This window comes from Cololabis saira, chromosome 14, assembly GCF_033807715.1.
Source record: "Cololabis saira isolate AMF1-May2022 chromosome 14, fColSai1.1, whole genome shotgun sequence".
Taxonomy (NCBI): domain Eukaryota; kingdom Metazoa; phylum Chordata; class Actinopteri; order Beloniformes; family Belonidae; genus Cololabis; species Cololabis saira.
Window position 1 is genome coordinate 33,065,442 of NC_084600.1, and position 16,240 is coordinate 33,081,681.

The window sequence follows — 16,240 nt, forward strand, 5'->3', positions numbered from 1 at the left end:
TGGTTTTAAATTTGACAAAAAGATCATTAAATCTAGCTTTTTTTCACCTATGTCTTTTACTGTAAGTGAGGAAAATGCTTCCCATCGTTGTAAAGACCCGGGGCCTCAAGTAAGAAAAGGGCAGCGCACCAAAAATGTGCGTGTGTTATTATCCACAAACACGTTGGGATGTTAAAAAATCAATTTTGGGTGGATTTGTGTGTACCGCCACACAAATGTTGTCAGTTAACAGTACACAACAAGTGGTGAAACTCGCTTTTATTCACCTCAATACAGTATGTTATGCTAGATCTTTTGAAGTAAAGAGGGATTTGAAAAAACAGTCTTCACATTTGAACACTTCTGATTTACACCTGAAAACTGAAAGAAAAACCACGTCTACCCTCATTTCCCACAGGACTGTCTTCAAGTGATGCTACAACTTAAATCCAAAGTAAACTGACATGTTTTCTCTGTTTGTGTCTCGTGAAGATGTGAACACACATCAATGATCGGTTGTGAGGAACACAGACGTCCATCACATGAAATGAGATGAAGAAAACAGTGTTGATGATCAGATGAATTAAGAATAAATCACATGAGATTAGTTATAAAATTACAAGGTTAAACAATTATATGCATTACCTATATATGACTGCGTAAAGTCGCACATAATTGCCCGACTGTGGAAGCTTTGGCACAACTAGAAGACATTAAAGAAATCGGAGGGAGCGAGTCTTCAGGGACCACGCTGAACTGCCGGATCATCAGCTGATTTAAGTTACCGAGAGGATCCTTTTGGATCTGCTGAACTGGACCCAGTGCCCCTCCGGTTCTGAGCCACACAAACTTTCAGCGGGAGCTGTTGACAGGTGGCATGGCAACTGTATGGGACGACTAATCTAGATGAAAGCCAGTTCCTTAAAATATGCAATTACTGTGTCAGAACAGACAAACAGTAAAATACAATTTGCAGAGTACTTATGTTGTCTTTTTAAAATAAAACTAAACTGTTACTAAAAGTTTGGTAGGTAGGAATTGATGTGACTCAGCAATATGTGAATAAAGTTTTTATTAAATGTTTAGGCTACTTTCAGAGTCTTACTGTATATCAAGTTGGCGGCATGTGTTGTAGGACTCCAGAAAGTGTTTATCCAATGATGGAGGCCCGTCTCATCTGCGATTGCAGCACTCCGATTTGCAGCAACTTTTTTTTCAGGTTTAGGGTTAGGGTTAGGGTTAGGGTTAGGGTTTCAGGTTTCCACATCGATTTTCACGTTGGCAAAACTTGTCTTTATTCTGCAGTCCCTGGGGGTTCATATACTAAGGCCCCTTCAGCTCCTTCAGCTGATACACCCCCCCGGAGCTGCAGAGTTGCAATTAACCAGTTTAACCAGCTCAGTTAACACAAGCTCCCTGCTCTTAGCTAAGCTTAATCCTTGGAGCCTTTCATACCAAACTCAGAAACCTCCAGGCCAACTTCAGAACCTTCCAGACCAACCCCAGAACCTTCCAGACCAACTTCAGAACCTTCCAGACCAACCCCAGAACCTTCCAGACCAACTTCAGAACCTTCCAGACCAACCCCAGAACCTTCCAGACCAACTTCAGAACCTTCCAGACCAACAACAAAACCCTCCAGACCAACTTCAGAACCTTCATGACCAAACTCAGAACCCTAGACCAACCTCACAATGTTCCAGACCAACGTAAGAACGTTTGAGGACCTTGAAGGAACTGCAGGTCCGGATCCAGACCATAGCGGCCATTTGAGGTACTGCAGGTTTTCCACTTGCATGTTGGATGCCACCAGGAAGTTGGAGTTATGGCTCTTGTTTCAGTCGTGACATCCTCACAGCTACAGTCCCACTTTCACTTGGTTGAAGTTCATTCAGAGACTCCATGGTCAAATGATCATATAGCCTGTAATCATGGCTACATGTTGCTGTGTTCTCAAACAGAACAGAACAAGCTCTGCAGTATGAGTGTGTATGAATGAATCTCGAACATTTATGTGATTTTTGGTATTCACAGCATGTTTGTGTGTTTTGACATCACCAGAACCTGACAGCTATCAATCTTCTAAGCTGGACCAATAAAGAGGCAGGGTGGACACAAGATGGATGGGTGACGGACAATTGGAGCACTGCTGCTGCAGGTGAGCTGCTCTTCACTCGTCCGTGCATTTCACCTGTGCTGGTACTGTCATTTCACCAAGTCCTGTGATGGATTTTAACTGATCAATGATCTAACTTGAATGACTGGGTTCCCCGTTTGGACAGACAGTTTTAGTAATCGAGGGTCAGAGCATTGAAGTCCTTTCCTTCGGCTGCTACCCGTCCTGTGTAGCACCTGCTGCAGGTGATGGTCCCACAGGAGGGAGAACCCCCCTCATTACTTTTTGTCAAACCCAGTGGTTGAAGGCCTAACCACCAGATTATCTCTAGTCATTCTGAGACCATGGTTCTCAGTCAGCAAAGGGTGGAATATCTTCTCCAGGTCAGGAGTGAGGTTCTACTTCAAGAGGAGTTTAAGTATGTCAGATCTTGTTGATGAACGAGGGAAGAATGAAGCAGTGGATCTACAGGGGGATCAGCGTCTGTAGTAATGTGGACTCTGTACTGGTATGTTTTGATGAAGAGAGAGCTGAGACTGTTTAATGGTAGATCTACATTCCCACCCTCACATATGGAACTGTGGGTAGTGATTGAAAGAACCAGAAGGAGGATACAAGCGGCTGAGAGCTGTGCTGAGACTGTTTACTGGAGATTCTTTGTTCCTATCATAGCCAGTAGCAGCTCGATGAGCCTATCAGCAACTTTGGGAGGCATGGTGCTGTAGCAGTTCAACTGAACTGAAATTAACTGATGATACCTGGGTAAATCCCCCTCTGCCCAGTTAGTGATGTTCTCCGGCAGGGCCCCGCCTCTCGTAGTTGCTGTAGTCTTCAGTGTTCTCACGGAAGATCTGGAGGGGGCAAAAGAGATAAGTCGAGGACTTCTCTAATTGGACCAATGACCTGGATGGATAGAGGACGGACGGACAGCTGGATGGATGCACAGATGAACTGATGTATGTATGTATGGAAGGATGGGGTGGATGGATGGATGGATGGACGGACCGATGGACTTCAAAGAGAGTGAGAAATAATTATGGATGGTGAGTTTTAGGTTCCTGAAACTAGTCCATGGGTTATACAGTACTAACTGGTGGTACTACTAATGATTACTAATTTATGAGTAGGACCACTAATATGTTGTCTTTTGTACCTTTGAGGATATATCTGTATCTCTCCTTGTTTTCCTATCTCTTTGTTCTTCCTCTAGCCAGCTGGTCCCCCCCTTATGGTCCGGGTCCTGATCAAGATTTTCCTTCTTAGAGGGGAGTTTTTACCTGCTGTTGTTCATGTAATAATTGCTTGGGGTCATGTTTTGGGTCTCTGGAAAGATCCTAGAGACAACTTGTATTGTAATAAATGTAGCATAAATAAAACTAAATTGAAAATTGAATAAACCCATGATAGGAACTTGAGTGGGCTGTGATTGTTGTAAATGGTGGTCTGACTGGACCACCTGTTCCCACCTCAGTGTTGTGGTGGGAACAGCCGAGCTGAGGTCTTCTTCTCAGAAGTGGAATTGCTTGATGTTTGGTAAACTGGAAGGGGAAGCAATGGCTCTGAGGACATATTCTACCCATTCAGCGGCACGTACGGCGCTGCCATGTAGCTTCTAACACCTGGACATGTCCTCTGCAAAAGGTTTCACTTCTTCAGAGTTGTGGTAGCACTTACAGCAGGACTTAGTGACGGGTCATAAGTCTTCCCCCTTCACGGGAAGACCAGCGTCCAGGTCTGGCGACACAGGGGCTCTCTTGTTACCACACTGACAGCATGCTAGCCGGTTGTTTTGCTTTTCCAGCCATACGGCCCACTGCTCTGTGTCATCGGCAGGATGCCACATGACCTCAGAGCAGGCTGTGATTGGCTGAAGGTTGTAGTAGTCGTCTGCTCGCCACTGCCACAGGAAATACCTTCCTATTTACTTTCTCCTCTTGCGGCTCACTCACATTCCTCCCTCACACTGGAGCAGGCCCATGATTGGCTGCCCACCCACACACACACAGACACACACCCACACACACACACACACAAACACACACACACACACACACACACACACACACACACACACACACACACACACACACACACACACACACACACACACACACACATAGAGGAATGTATTCATGTCTGTTCAAAGCATCACTGAGAAACGACTGATTTCACAGACTGTTTCTGTTCAACTTCTGACGCACAAACTGCAGTAGAAGAAAAACATTGCTGCAAAAGTAACACATGAAAAGTTCTTCGCCTTTAAACCCAAATTTTGTAATGTGTAAAAGCACGAATTCCTCTGATGGTAGTATGTATATATATATATATATATATATATATAGAGAGAGAGAGAGAGAGAGAGAGAGAGAGAGAGAGAGAGAGAGAGAGAGAGAGAGAGAGAGAGAGAGAGAGAGAGAGAGAGAGAGAGAGAGAGAGAGAGAGAGAGAGAGAGAGAGAGAGAGAGAGAGAGAGAGAGAGAGAGAGAGAGAGAGAGAGAGAGAGATATATACAGTAGATATAGTTCTGTGTTGTCCATATGAGGTGGGCTTTCCTTCTCACTAACCTTAGATGGAAACTGGACTTTTACTGCAGGATGTGACACATTTAATTAGTTTCTCCTTTTGACATTTACAAACGTGTTTTAAGGATCATTTTAATCTCTAAACACTAAGGAATAATTCTCATGTTAATGATATGTGAATAACTGAACCTCAGACATGCCTTTATTTTGAAATCTCTCCTTTGGGACAGGATCAGAAGCTTCATGGCAACCATGGCAATCATCCCAGGAAGGACAGAAAGTAGTAATCTGCTGCACTTCCTGTTAGGTGAGTACCAAAATAATGGAATATTACTCTATTAATCAAAAAAACGGAAATGAGGTTGTTTATATATATGTATATATAGTAAAAAATATATGAGGGGGAGACAAAGAGATCTGCGAGCTGATCAAAACTAAGGACGCCATGAAACGGCATATGTCCGGAATATAAAGGGTGGTCCATTATTTGAACAACTGGCCACAAAAATGACAAACCAAGGCTTAAAACCTGGCCAAAAAACCTCATCCATCCTCATGGAAGGATCACGTTATTCCATCCAGATCGTCCCCACCCCACCCCCATCGGGCGTCCTGGCTGGCCAGAAGGACTAGTGTGTAGCCATGGACGTAATTTTTTTTTTTGGGGGGGGGCAGGGGGGACATGTCCCCTGCATTTTTACAAAAGGCAGTTTTGGTCCCCTGCAGTTTTTACCGTCCAAAAACAATGTTACGCTATATTAAATGGAGACAGGTCAAGCACTAGGACCAAGCGGAAAACGGCCGCTCAAGCCTGTTTCCCTTTAGACCGCCCACAAGCTCATCGGTTGGCTCTGCCGTTTCTTGCTAATGTGTGATTGGCCGTCCCCGCTGTCACTCCATCTGGTTGTGAACAGCGCGTGAACAGTGCATGCACACCGTTAAATAATACATCCATGGTGCACACCGGTGTTTTGCTAGGTGGCCAGGAGTCGGTGTTCAGACAGCATGTGTTTGGAAGCTTTGGATGAGTTGATTATGTTTAAATGTTAATAGTTAACCCTTATGTGGTCTTTTGGTCAAATTGACCCGTGTTCACTTTTCTTTTATATCAAAAATGATTTTCTTCCATATAACTGCCTCTGTTACACTAATTTCAAATACAATTGATGATCACTACTTGCATTGAATTATGGATATTTTATTCAATTTCTCCCCTCCTTTTTTTTTTTTTTTTAATATTTTTATCATGGAATTTAATATTAATATATTTTTATCCCGGTTTTTTCCCCATTTTATCACCCAGTGCTCCTACCTAACAGGTCCTGGCCACTGCCATCCTCTACCAACCCCGGGAGGGCCCTGCACTGAGCTCAGGTCTCCTCCTTAACCTGAGGAGTGAGCAGGCCGCATCTTTTCACCAGACAGGGTGGGGTTTCTCCGGCCGGACGTAGCGCGTGGAAGGATCACGTTATTCCGGCCGGATCCTCCCCACCCCATCTGGCGCCCCGGTTGGCCAGAGGGGGGCATGTATAGCCCAGGACTGTATGCATGTTTTTGTGAGGGTAGCTCCCATTAGCTACCCAGGGGAACACAGGGAGAACATGCAAACTCCACACAGAAAGATCCTTTCGCCAACCCCACCCAGGGTGTGGGCACTGAAGTCATGGGGGAACTAACACGCACTTCAGTGCCCACAGCGTCCCCGGCGGGAATCGAACCCAGGACCTTCTTGCTGTGAGACGGCTGCACTACCTGCTGCGCCACTGTGCCCCTTATTTCTCCCCTCCTTTGATATTCAATTTGACCCACCAACCACTGGCTGGTGCTGGGTGGTGGTCCAAACATTTGAAATGATTTCATTTAATTTTCACATATACCAGTCTGTGATAATGCATCCATTTATATGCCTCTGAGTTTAACTATAGTCAAAATAATTCAGAATTTCTGCTTATCTTTATTCAAAAATGAGGTATAATTTTATGTAAATGAGGTCTATTGACCATACATTCCAAAAATAAGTGTAAAATTGGTGGTAATGAGTTGGAGTGAAGTTGACTAACAAGGTGAAACACAGAATTGGGTGATAATTGTAGCTACATGCATGATAATTAAAGCTACATGCTTTACAACCAGTCAAGCATGACGGATTCCACCCTGACTCCAATATCCTGAAGCTACATGCTAAGTGCAGCGGGAGGCCAACGACCAGTGAGCATCAGGGCTGCTATCCAAGATGAAACATTCAAGCTCCAGGAATACATCAGAAAAATGGCACCAAGAGCTGAAGCATGGAATGTCTCAGGCAGTAAAAAACTGGAAAAGAAGGAGTTGGAGGAACTATCATGGAAGGAAAAATCCCTGACAGATATTTGAAGTGGTAGATATGAACAAGGCCTACTAATGGTTAGAGAGAGTTGGGCTGAAAGACAGCACAGAGGTGCTAATCATGGCAGCACAGGAGCAACCCTTGAGCACCTGGGCAATAGAGGGTATTCATTGATGTCACTTTCTCACTGGACCACGCCCCCTTACTCGCACTGAGTTGCAAATCATCCAGCAGAAATGGCTGCAACTAGTGGAAAAGATGGGATAACAGCCAATTATCAGCTTAAATTAAAGGCAGTTGGACTTGACAGTGACCCGTACAGTTACCCGAAGAACCAGTGGTCCATGGACATTAATATTCGGCCATGAATCGAGTTTCCTGATATTTATATGTACTTAATTTCTATGCCGGGGAAATAAACGAAGCAAAGCTTGAAGGCATTCAACAGTCTTGACACTTGGTCCTACTTCAAGGCAGGATTTGTTGGCGAAATTAAAGTGATGAGGACACCAAACTTTATGATTTGACCGTTTAACTTTAGCTACCCAAAAATCCAACATTACCTGATACAAAATGGGAACCGCAAATCCACGTTTCGTTGCCTGGATCCAGTTGTTTCTGTGAATTGCAGCGATCCATTTGTCTCTCTTAAGCGTATTTTTCGGCAGTCGGTAAAAGTGCCTGGATTACAAGTGAGATCATCCAAATATAATCATCCAAATCAGCCATGGAAACTGTTTTAAAAATCAAGATGAGACACAGTAGAAAGCCTAGTAAAGAATCTCCAGATAAAGCAAAAAGAAACACCACTGCACCAGGCTGCCACTAGTGCGGTGCCACTTCAGAACAATCAAAGGATGTGTTGAACACTGAAGAGGACAGCTGACCATGTACCTGTCTCTGGCTCTATAGGTGTGTTCCTGCTTTACACTGAAGGGGGCATATCCCTGGAGCTGCTGCCATCGACTTCGAAGGTTCTGCTCCAATCAAACTCCAGCTACACTGTGGTCAGTAACACCCATCCGTCTCTACAGGTGCGGTCGGGGCAGGGCTTCTTGTCATGTACAGACCTTCACTTGATCACCTGTGCTTCATGTGGGAGCAGCGACCAAACAGAACCTTTAATCAGGCAGATTTATTAATGCACAGGGTTAACACAATTCGTTGTGGTAAAAGGAAACTATCAGGCGTTAAACAGACATTTAATTTACAGGCTTTATTATACATTAACTTCTTTACATGTGGACATCAAGGGCAGTCCCTGTGGACTGGAAGACTTTGATGTACCAGTTCCAGGGGAAAGGTGCACCAGGACTATGGGTCTACTGGGCCATTAGGTGCATTAGTCCCTGTACAGACTGAGTTTGGTCAACTTTAGTAGCAGAATTTTATTTCCAGGTCAGGGCCCCGATTCTGTTCAGAACTTATGTGGACAGATTTTCCAAGTGCAGTCGAGGAGTGCAGGGGTCCAGTTGGTGATGTCAGGATTTAATCTTTGGCGTTTGTGGATGATATAGTCCCATTGACATAATTGGGTCAAGCAGCACCAGAGTTTGCTGATTGGTCAAACTGAGATCCCTGTGGGGAGGTGGTCAGAGTCCACTGAAAAGTGGTTGTTGTGTTCAGCCTGACCCAACCGAACCGGTTACATACCCAGAGCTCCTCTGGGCCAACATGGATAGTGCCAGTTTGAAAACACCCTAAATGCAACTCCACTGGCTCATATGGATAGTTAGAATTTGAGAGCTCAATGTCCCTCTCCTGGATTAGGGAAACGGTGGCAGCGCCCTAAGACTAGGCCTTGGGGAGTGGATCGTAGGACGACACCTAGTGACCTTCACCTGTTAGTCCGGCCGGGTTCTGCTCAAGCTAGCTATACAGGTTTGCCCACTTGCAGAAGGTTCCATACAGGTCTGGTTGCAACGTAAGGCCTGGACGATGGCCTGGACAATGGCCTGGACGATGGCCTGGATGATGGTGCCCCGACCTCCAGTTGTTGAAAGTCGCTCTGAGGAGCTGTAATATTGAACATTGGTTACAAAAAACTCAGGTGTGCTCAGGTACCTTTACAGGTGTAAACAGTTGTGTGCCGGTCTGTGTCCCCAGTTATGTTCGGGGTGGAGTCAGGTGATGTGGCAGTTACCTCAAGACTTGCAGCTGGATGGCGTTTTCGTGGACAACCAGGGCTCCAGCAGCACTTTGCAGCTTGTTAACGCCACCTGGAGGAATTCTGGCCGGTACACCTGTGAGGAGACACAGGAGGATCAGAGCAGACACGTTGATGTCTTCATTCCAGGACAAGGTACAAGTCCGCAGCTGTTGTCTCTTTGTCTGTCCTACCTGTGTATACTCACCTGTAACACCCCCACCCCCCACACAGGACCAGATGAGTGGTTTGTCCCGCTTGGTCCAGGTGTAGTGATGAAGGAGGCAGAGGAAGACACCATCCCCTGCGTGGTGTCTGACCCCAAGCTCAGTGTGTCTCTGTACGAACGCCCTGACAGAACAGCGGTTGCTGGGATGACATATGAACCAGCACGTGGCTTCACAGGTCGCCTCAATGACACCTCATATGTGTGTGTGGCTGAGCAAGGAGCTCAGGAGAGAGAATCCCAGGTGTACTACGTCTACAGCATCATAGGTGAGAATCTGTTGCTGGATGTGGTCCTGCTGATGCTGGAAAAACGTTAGCAGGCCCAGGCTAGTGCAGAACTACAGCCTTAAGACTGCTAGCCCGGTTCCACCCTTGAGTGGAGGACTAGGAGACTATAGGTCCCAGTAAATCTTAGCTAGTCCTCATTTGAGACTTGTTGGGACTTGAGGACTTGTTTTAGATGTTGTTTCGGTAGCGACATCTGAAGTGAGGACATTTGGACAGATTTGATCAGAATGAATGTAAAGTAACATTAATTAACATCATAGGTTAGCATGACCTAAACTAAGCTAAAATAGCTCATCTAAAGTGGGTGTATTCCAGCCAGCTTCCTGACTTGCTCATTTTGCCAATTTGTGATGCCGTCAGTTCTTAAAGACCTGAGGCAATTAAATAAGATGAAGATGGTCCAGAAGCTAACTCCAGAAACCTGCGGGAGACATCATAGGGGTGCGTGTCCACGTCTTTTCTATGATATCTATGTGTCTCACCTGTCAGTGCCTAAGGTGATGGATGTGGACCTGTCTGCATCCAGTAGCGTGTTGAAGCAAGGGGAGGTTCTCACCATTAACTGCACTGCCAAAGACATGGACATGGTCTACTTCAGCTGGGATTTCCCTCGCAGAAAGGTACCTGTCCCCTTCTGTCCACCCTTCCACTTGAACTCTGATCTCACCTCGTGAAGATGAAACGTCAGGGTATATTTTTCTCTGTAGGAAATAGAACCTGTGATGGACTTCCTGCCCAATCAGATCCGCTCGTTTGTTAACATCACTGAAGCAACAATGGCAGATTCAGGTATGTATTCAGATAGTTTCTGGCCAACAGACCGTATGGAAGGAACCAACCTGCTCATGGTTGGCTGACTGGTTGGCAGGTATCAGTTGTTCAGTGAATCTGTAATAAAAAAGGGACATGTGCTGGAGTCGTTACTATGGAAACAAGTTAGTGAGGAGTTGTTGGTGTCTACTCTGAATACTATGGAGATCTGATGATGTGCTCTCCCTGCAGGTGTGTACATTTGTATGGTGCAGGAGACATCGCAGGGACGAAGGGTGAAAAAAAACATCACAGTGACGGTGTTGGGTATGTGAACACACATGAGTATACGCAAACACACCCCCACACCTGAATAACTGCCACCTGTCTCTGCAGAGCGAGGGTACGTCTACGCAATGCCCTTAGGTGACACCAACTTATCCACTCTACTTCATTACACGGTTGAGTTCAGCGTGGAGGTTGACGCCCACCCAGCCCCGACTGTCCAATGGATGAGAAACAACCAAACCATTGCTCCGGAAACCACTTCCAACAAAACAATTCACATGACAGGCAGCAGGTAGGTCAGATGAGGATGACTGAAGAGATATGATTGGTTGGTTGGCTGGTTAACTGGTTTGTTAGTTGGTTTACTTGTTGATTTATTTATGACAGGTACATGAGCACACTGACGCTGGTTGGAGTGCAAATGAATCAAACAGGAACTTACATGGCAACTGCTTCCAACGAAGATGATGCTGATGAAGTTATCTTCCACCTGGAGGTCCAAGGTTAGAAAAACCTGTGTGTTTACTGTGTGCTTTAACCACATCTCTTTAACCCACGACTCTATGTCAAACCATTCAAAAGTTATGGCAGAAAATAGGGACTATCAAATATTAACCAATCAGAAGAAGGGGCGGGGCTAATTTGCACCAATTATGTTCAAGGACTCAAAACCGAGTCCGATGACACCACCCACGAGTCTTTATGTCAAACCATTCAAGAGTTATGGCAGAAAGTAGGAACTATCAAATATGGACCAATCAGATGAGGGGGGGGCGCGCTTGTTGGCGTCTAGCGTCGGCACGGTAATGCCTTTGACTGAGAAAAGTAATGTGCATCATTGCAGGATCGAGACGCACATTTTGATGTATAACACACCTGGGTGCACGTTACGGTTTGGGCGAAGAAGCGGCCGAAGAAATGGCATAAATTGCGCCAAAATTACACGATTAATTCAAAATGGCCGACTTCCTGTTCACTTTCGGCCAAGAGACTTTTCTTTAAGTTGCGACATGATACAGGTGTGTACCAATTTTCGTGCATGTACGGCAAACCATATTGTGAGGCTTGAGGCACAAAGTTTTCTAGGGGGCGCTGTTGAGCCATTAGGCCACGCCCATTAATGCAAACCATTAAATATCAAATATTTCGCCAGGCCTGGCTTGCGTGCAAAATTTGGTGACTTTTGGGGCCGTTTAGGGGGGTATAAAGGCCCTCATTTGGTCGGGAAAAAAAAAATTCCTACAGATACAATAGGGCCTTTGCACTGTAAGTACTTGGGCCCTAATTAATTGGAGAATGACTTTTGATCGGCTCAGAGAAGATTCTGGCAAACCATCAGGCAGCTCAGGTGAGGAAAGCAGTGCTTTATCAACACTGTGGGGGTGTGGGGCTGTTGAACTCAACTGGGGATGTCATCAGAGGAGGGAATAATTTGAGGATCTTCCCAATCCCACAAGCACATCCTCCCTAAAGGAGGCTGAGTGTGTGGACTCTGGGATGGGTTCTCCAATCACTGGGGCTGAGGTCACCAGACTCCAGAGGTGGATGAGATCTGCTGAGTTCTTCAAGGCTCTGGATGATGTAAAACTGTCTTGCTGACACGTCTCTGCAACATTGCGTGGGCACCAGAGTCAGTCCAGTGGACTGGCAGACTGTGGTGATGGTTCCACTTTTTAAGAAGTTGGTCTGGAGGGGCTTGCTATGGGTTATATCCAGTTCCTGTACAAATAGAGGGGGTAGTTAGGTGAGAATTGGACTCCATCAGGACTGCCCTTTGTCACCTATTCTGTTCTTAAATTTTATGGGCAAAGTTTAATGCAGCAGTCAGGAAAGGATGAGATGTTCTCTTCTGGTCAGGACCGAGATTCTGCCTCAAGTGGAAGAGTTTAAGTTTCTCAGGATCTTGTTCATGAGATACAAGGAGGAGTTCAGGTTTCCATAAAAGACTTAGAATAGAATCACTGCTCCACCACATCCAGAGGAACTAGTAGAGGTGTTTCATCAGCTTCCTTGACACCTCTGTGTAGCTTAAAAGGAGAAAAAGAGGTCAGGACCTCTCTGCCTAGGCTGATGCACCCACAACCCAATAAGCAGAAGTTAATGGATGGATGGACAACTGGATGGAGATGGATAGATGGATGTTCACCAGTTTGCTCACCTGTGTATTAACATGGAAATGTGTGTTCATCTTTATGTTCAGTTCCTCCAAAAATCACATCTCTGTCAGAAGTTGGCAGTAACAGCATTTTGTGTGTCAGCGAGGGAGTTCCACCCCCCTCAGTCACCTGGTACACCTGCCACGGCCTCGACAGGTATACACATAAAAGCACAAACTGAAAGAGCAGCTATGTTTCAATGGTAACCTGCCTTTCAACCTGCTGCAGGTGTACTGATTTGAGTGGCAACTGGACGAACCTATCAGCAGCCTCGGAGGGTGTGGCTCTTCAGGATAACATCACTGAGGGGATGGAGGGGGGCGTTACCAAGGTATCCAATTCATTGCAGTCCAGTTCAATTCCTACAGCACCAGTTTGGTGTAGAGTCACTGCTCCTCCACATCCAGAGGAGACAGTTTAGGTGGTTTATCCTGTTAAAATGAAACGTGGACACCTCCCTTGGGAGGTTATTTTAGTACTGTCCAACTAGGAGGAGCACTGAGACAACTCTAGTAAAGTTCATTAAAGGGGACCTATTATGGCATTTAATGTCTATTTTAAACAGGCCTTGAATGTCTTAAAAACAAGCTTTTGATTGTTTTTTCTATATAAATTAGAAATTGAGCCTCTGGGCCATGACTTTATCTTTACCGTTTCTAACCTCATTCTCTATGAGGGAATCTGAGTGGGCGGGGAGGCTATGATAATGATGCACTGTGCTGATTGGCTGCCTGAATGACGCGATACACCGCTATGAAAAAATGGCGGAAGCTCCGGCCGGCGGAGTTAAGCCTGAATTATGGTTCTGCGTTAAATCGACGCAGACCCTACGCCGTAGGGTACTGCGTAGCCTACGGCGTACCCTACGCCGTAGGCTCTGCGTTGGTGTAACGCGGGACCATAAATCAGCCTTTACACCGTGTTACGCATGTGATGTGAGCGAGCGTCAGCGACAAAATCAATTCCATTGCTTTATTTTCTATTGGACTGTCCTAACTGGCCGCAGCGACGCAGCGACGCAGCGACGCAGCGACGCAGCGACGCAGCGACGCAGCGACGCAGCGACGCAGCGACGCAGCGTTGCGCAACACGACGCGGCGCTTTGAGCTGAACATTTGACGGATGCAGGCCTCTATTTTCTTCCTGTCGCTCGCCTTGAAAGCCGGTTGAAAGCGCTGTAGGAAACGGTCATGGATGGGGAACGGCTGATCCAGTTAGTTGAAATGAGAAGTTATCTCTATGATACCTCCTCATTTCACTACAAAAACCTCAATAAAGTGGCAGCTGGCTGGAGGGAGATGGACAGACAGCGTCCGATGTCACGCAGTGCGATGCGATAGTCGGACGCTCACATGCAGTTACACGGTTTTATAGTTGTGGGCGTGGGTTCACGCATCGGAACCTCTGCTCCTGTCATGACGCCACAGTAGAATCTGACACTGGACGGGTCATCCGGGCAGGCTGTACAGACACTGCAGAATTTGGTTGCTTTCATCCTTCTCTGAGTTGGCAGGCTGAGGGGAGACCACTTTATATATGTTAAAGCAAGAAAAAACTTGTTTTTCATAATAGGTCCCCTTTAATGACATGCGCTCCAATACGGACAGTGGCAACATTTCCGTCTTGGTCTTATTGGATCTCAGTGCTGCATTCGACAAAGTTGACCAGAACATCTTGATAGACTGGTTGAAGAACTGGGTGGCACTTTCTGGTACAGCACTTGCCTGGTTGGAGTCCAAGAGTGTGGACCATATAACTCCAATTATTAGATCTTTACACTGGCTTCCTGTCTGTCACAGAATACAGTAGATGTTACAACCTTGCGGTTGGTTTATATATCTCTGAATGGTCTCGGGCCAAAATACATCTCAGATCTCCTGGTCCATTATGAAACAACCAGGGGCCTCATTTATAAAATAGTGTGTAGGATTCATACTAAAAGTGCACGTAAACTCAAAAGCCGAAAATGGCGGGCGAAAAAAAATAATTATAAAACCGCATGCACGCACACTTACACGCACACTTGCACGCAATGTTCGCTTTATAAATCACAGTCCAGCTGGAAGGTTTGCGCAGGTGAATTCGCCTCATATCCCGCCCTCTACACGCCCACTTCATACCATAAATGGGCAATGCAAAGTAGTTCATGACTGTATTTGCATATAAATGAGCCTACTGAACATGTGCAGCGGCTTCCTGCAGCCTGTTTCTGCTGCGCGTCGGGATGAATGAGACGTGTCGAGCCAGGCAACCGTGCCACTAAATTTCACGGAGACTGAGATCGAGATGTTGTGGATGAGGTGGAGGCCAGGGAAACCACATTATTTGGTGGTCACAGTAAAAGTAGAAAAAGTATATAAATAGTAGGCTATAATAAAATAAAGCGAGTGAGTGGCAGCACGCCGTTGCTGCGCTAAACACCGTGAGTGCCACCGACCAAGGGTGCAATTTCCACTGGGGACAGCGGGGACATGTCCCCCCCACTTTTCAAAATCATGTTTTTGTCCCCCCCACTTTTTACAGTTTAAAAACTAACGGTAGGCTCAGCCTGTAATTGCAAATCATCAAGACACCCTGTGCGAAGGCGATGTATAATAATAATAATAATAATGATAGCTCTGAAAACAGAAAGTGAAAAGATGTTTTTTGTGATGTATTGAGTTTGCTAGTTTAAGGTCGTTGTCTAATGAGTTCCACAGTTTTACTCCTAAAACGGATATACATCTGCTCTTTGTATTTGTTCTTATTGCTGTTGTCTCAAACATTGCTGTTCCCCTGAGGTTTGCCCTCTCTTGGCTTGAACAGTTCCTGCATGCAGCCGGAAGTAAATTGTTATAAGCCTTGTATATTATTACAGTGGTGTTCAGATTAACTATATCTTGCAATCTTCCAAGTGTGGATTCTGATCAATGAGACTTTCATCTAGGCCGTCTTTTTCTCTCAACTTTATTTATTGCATCTCATTTTTTTTGTTCTGTTTAACTAATGGCTGACATTAATTCTTCATTTGAACTAATTTACTCATTTTAAAAATATTTAAAAGTGTCATATAAATAAACTGGTCTTTCCTATAACTGACCCTATGTCTCACCTGTGCAGGTACGGAGCGTTTTGACTCTGAAGAGTCTCAGCTCTGTGTCAGCTGTTCGCTGTAAAGCTCAAAACTCAGCAGGAGGACGAATCAGAGAGCTACGAGTACTATCCACCTGTAAGTATTACTACTGCTGTACTACTGACTTGTAAATACTATTCACCTGTAAGTACTATTACTAGTGTAGTGCTGACCAGTGAGTACTATCCACCTGTAATTACTACTACTGCTATAGTACTGCTTTACTACTAACAAGGCAGTACTATCCAACTCTTTGTATCTGTACTCTAATAATATTAGTTTTTGAATTCAGGCCAATGACGTTTCTATCATATCCATTAAAAAACCAAA

At 45.4% G+C, this 16,240-nt stretch overlaps 1 protein-coding gene across 1 annotated transcript in view; it reads left to right on the forward strand.

The window, feature by feature from the left end:
• Positions 1-16,240, forward strand: part of LOC133460013 (platelet-derived growth factor receptor beta-like) — a 32,132-nt gene that overhangs the window by 3,006 nt on the left and 12,886 nt on the right. Inside the window, exons 2-14 of the mRNA XM_061740477.1 lie at positions 2,041-2,137; positions 4,847-4,923; positions 7,855-7,949; positions 9,049-9,244; positions 9,323-9,583; positions 10,094-10,224; positions 10,312-10,393; positions 10,607-10,681; positions 10,751-10,934; positions 11,030-11,145; positions 12,843-12,954; positions 13,027-13,129; positions 15,898-16,006. Coding sequence (XP_061596461.1) covers positions 2,103-2,137; positions 4,847-4,923; positions 7,855-7,949; positions 9,049-9,244; positions 9,323-9,583; positions 10,094-10,224; positions 10,312-10,393; positions 10,607-10,681; positions 10,751-10,934; positions 11,030-11,145; positions 12,843-12,954; positions 13,027-13,129; positions 15,898-16,006 — 1,576 coding nt within the window. The 5' untranslated portion in view covers positions 2,041-2,102. The remainder of the gene's footprint in view (positions 1-2,040; positions 2,138-4,846; positions 4,924-7,854; positions 7,950-9,048; positions 9,245-9,322; positions 9,584-10,093; positions 10,225-10,311; positions 10,394-10,606; positions 10,682-10,750; positions 10,935-11,029; positions 11,146-12,842; positions 12,955-13,026; positions 13,130-15,897; positions 16,007-16,240) is intronic.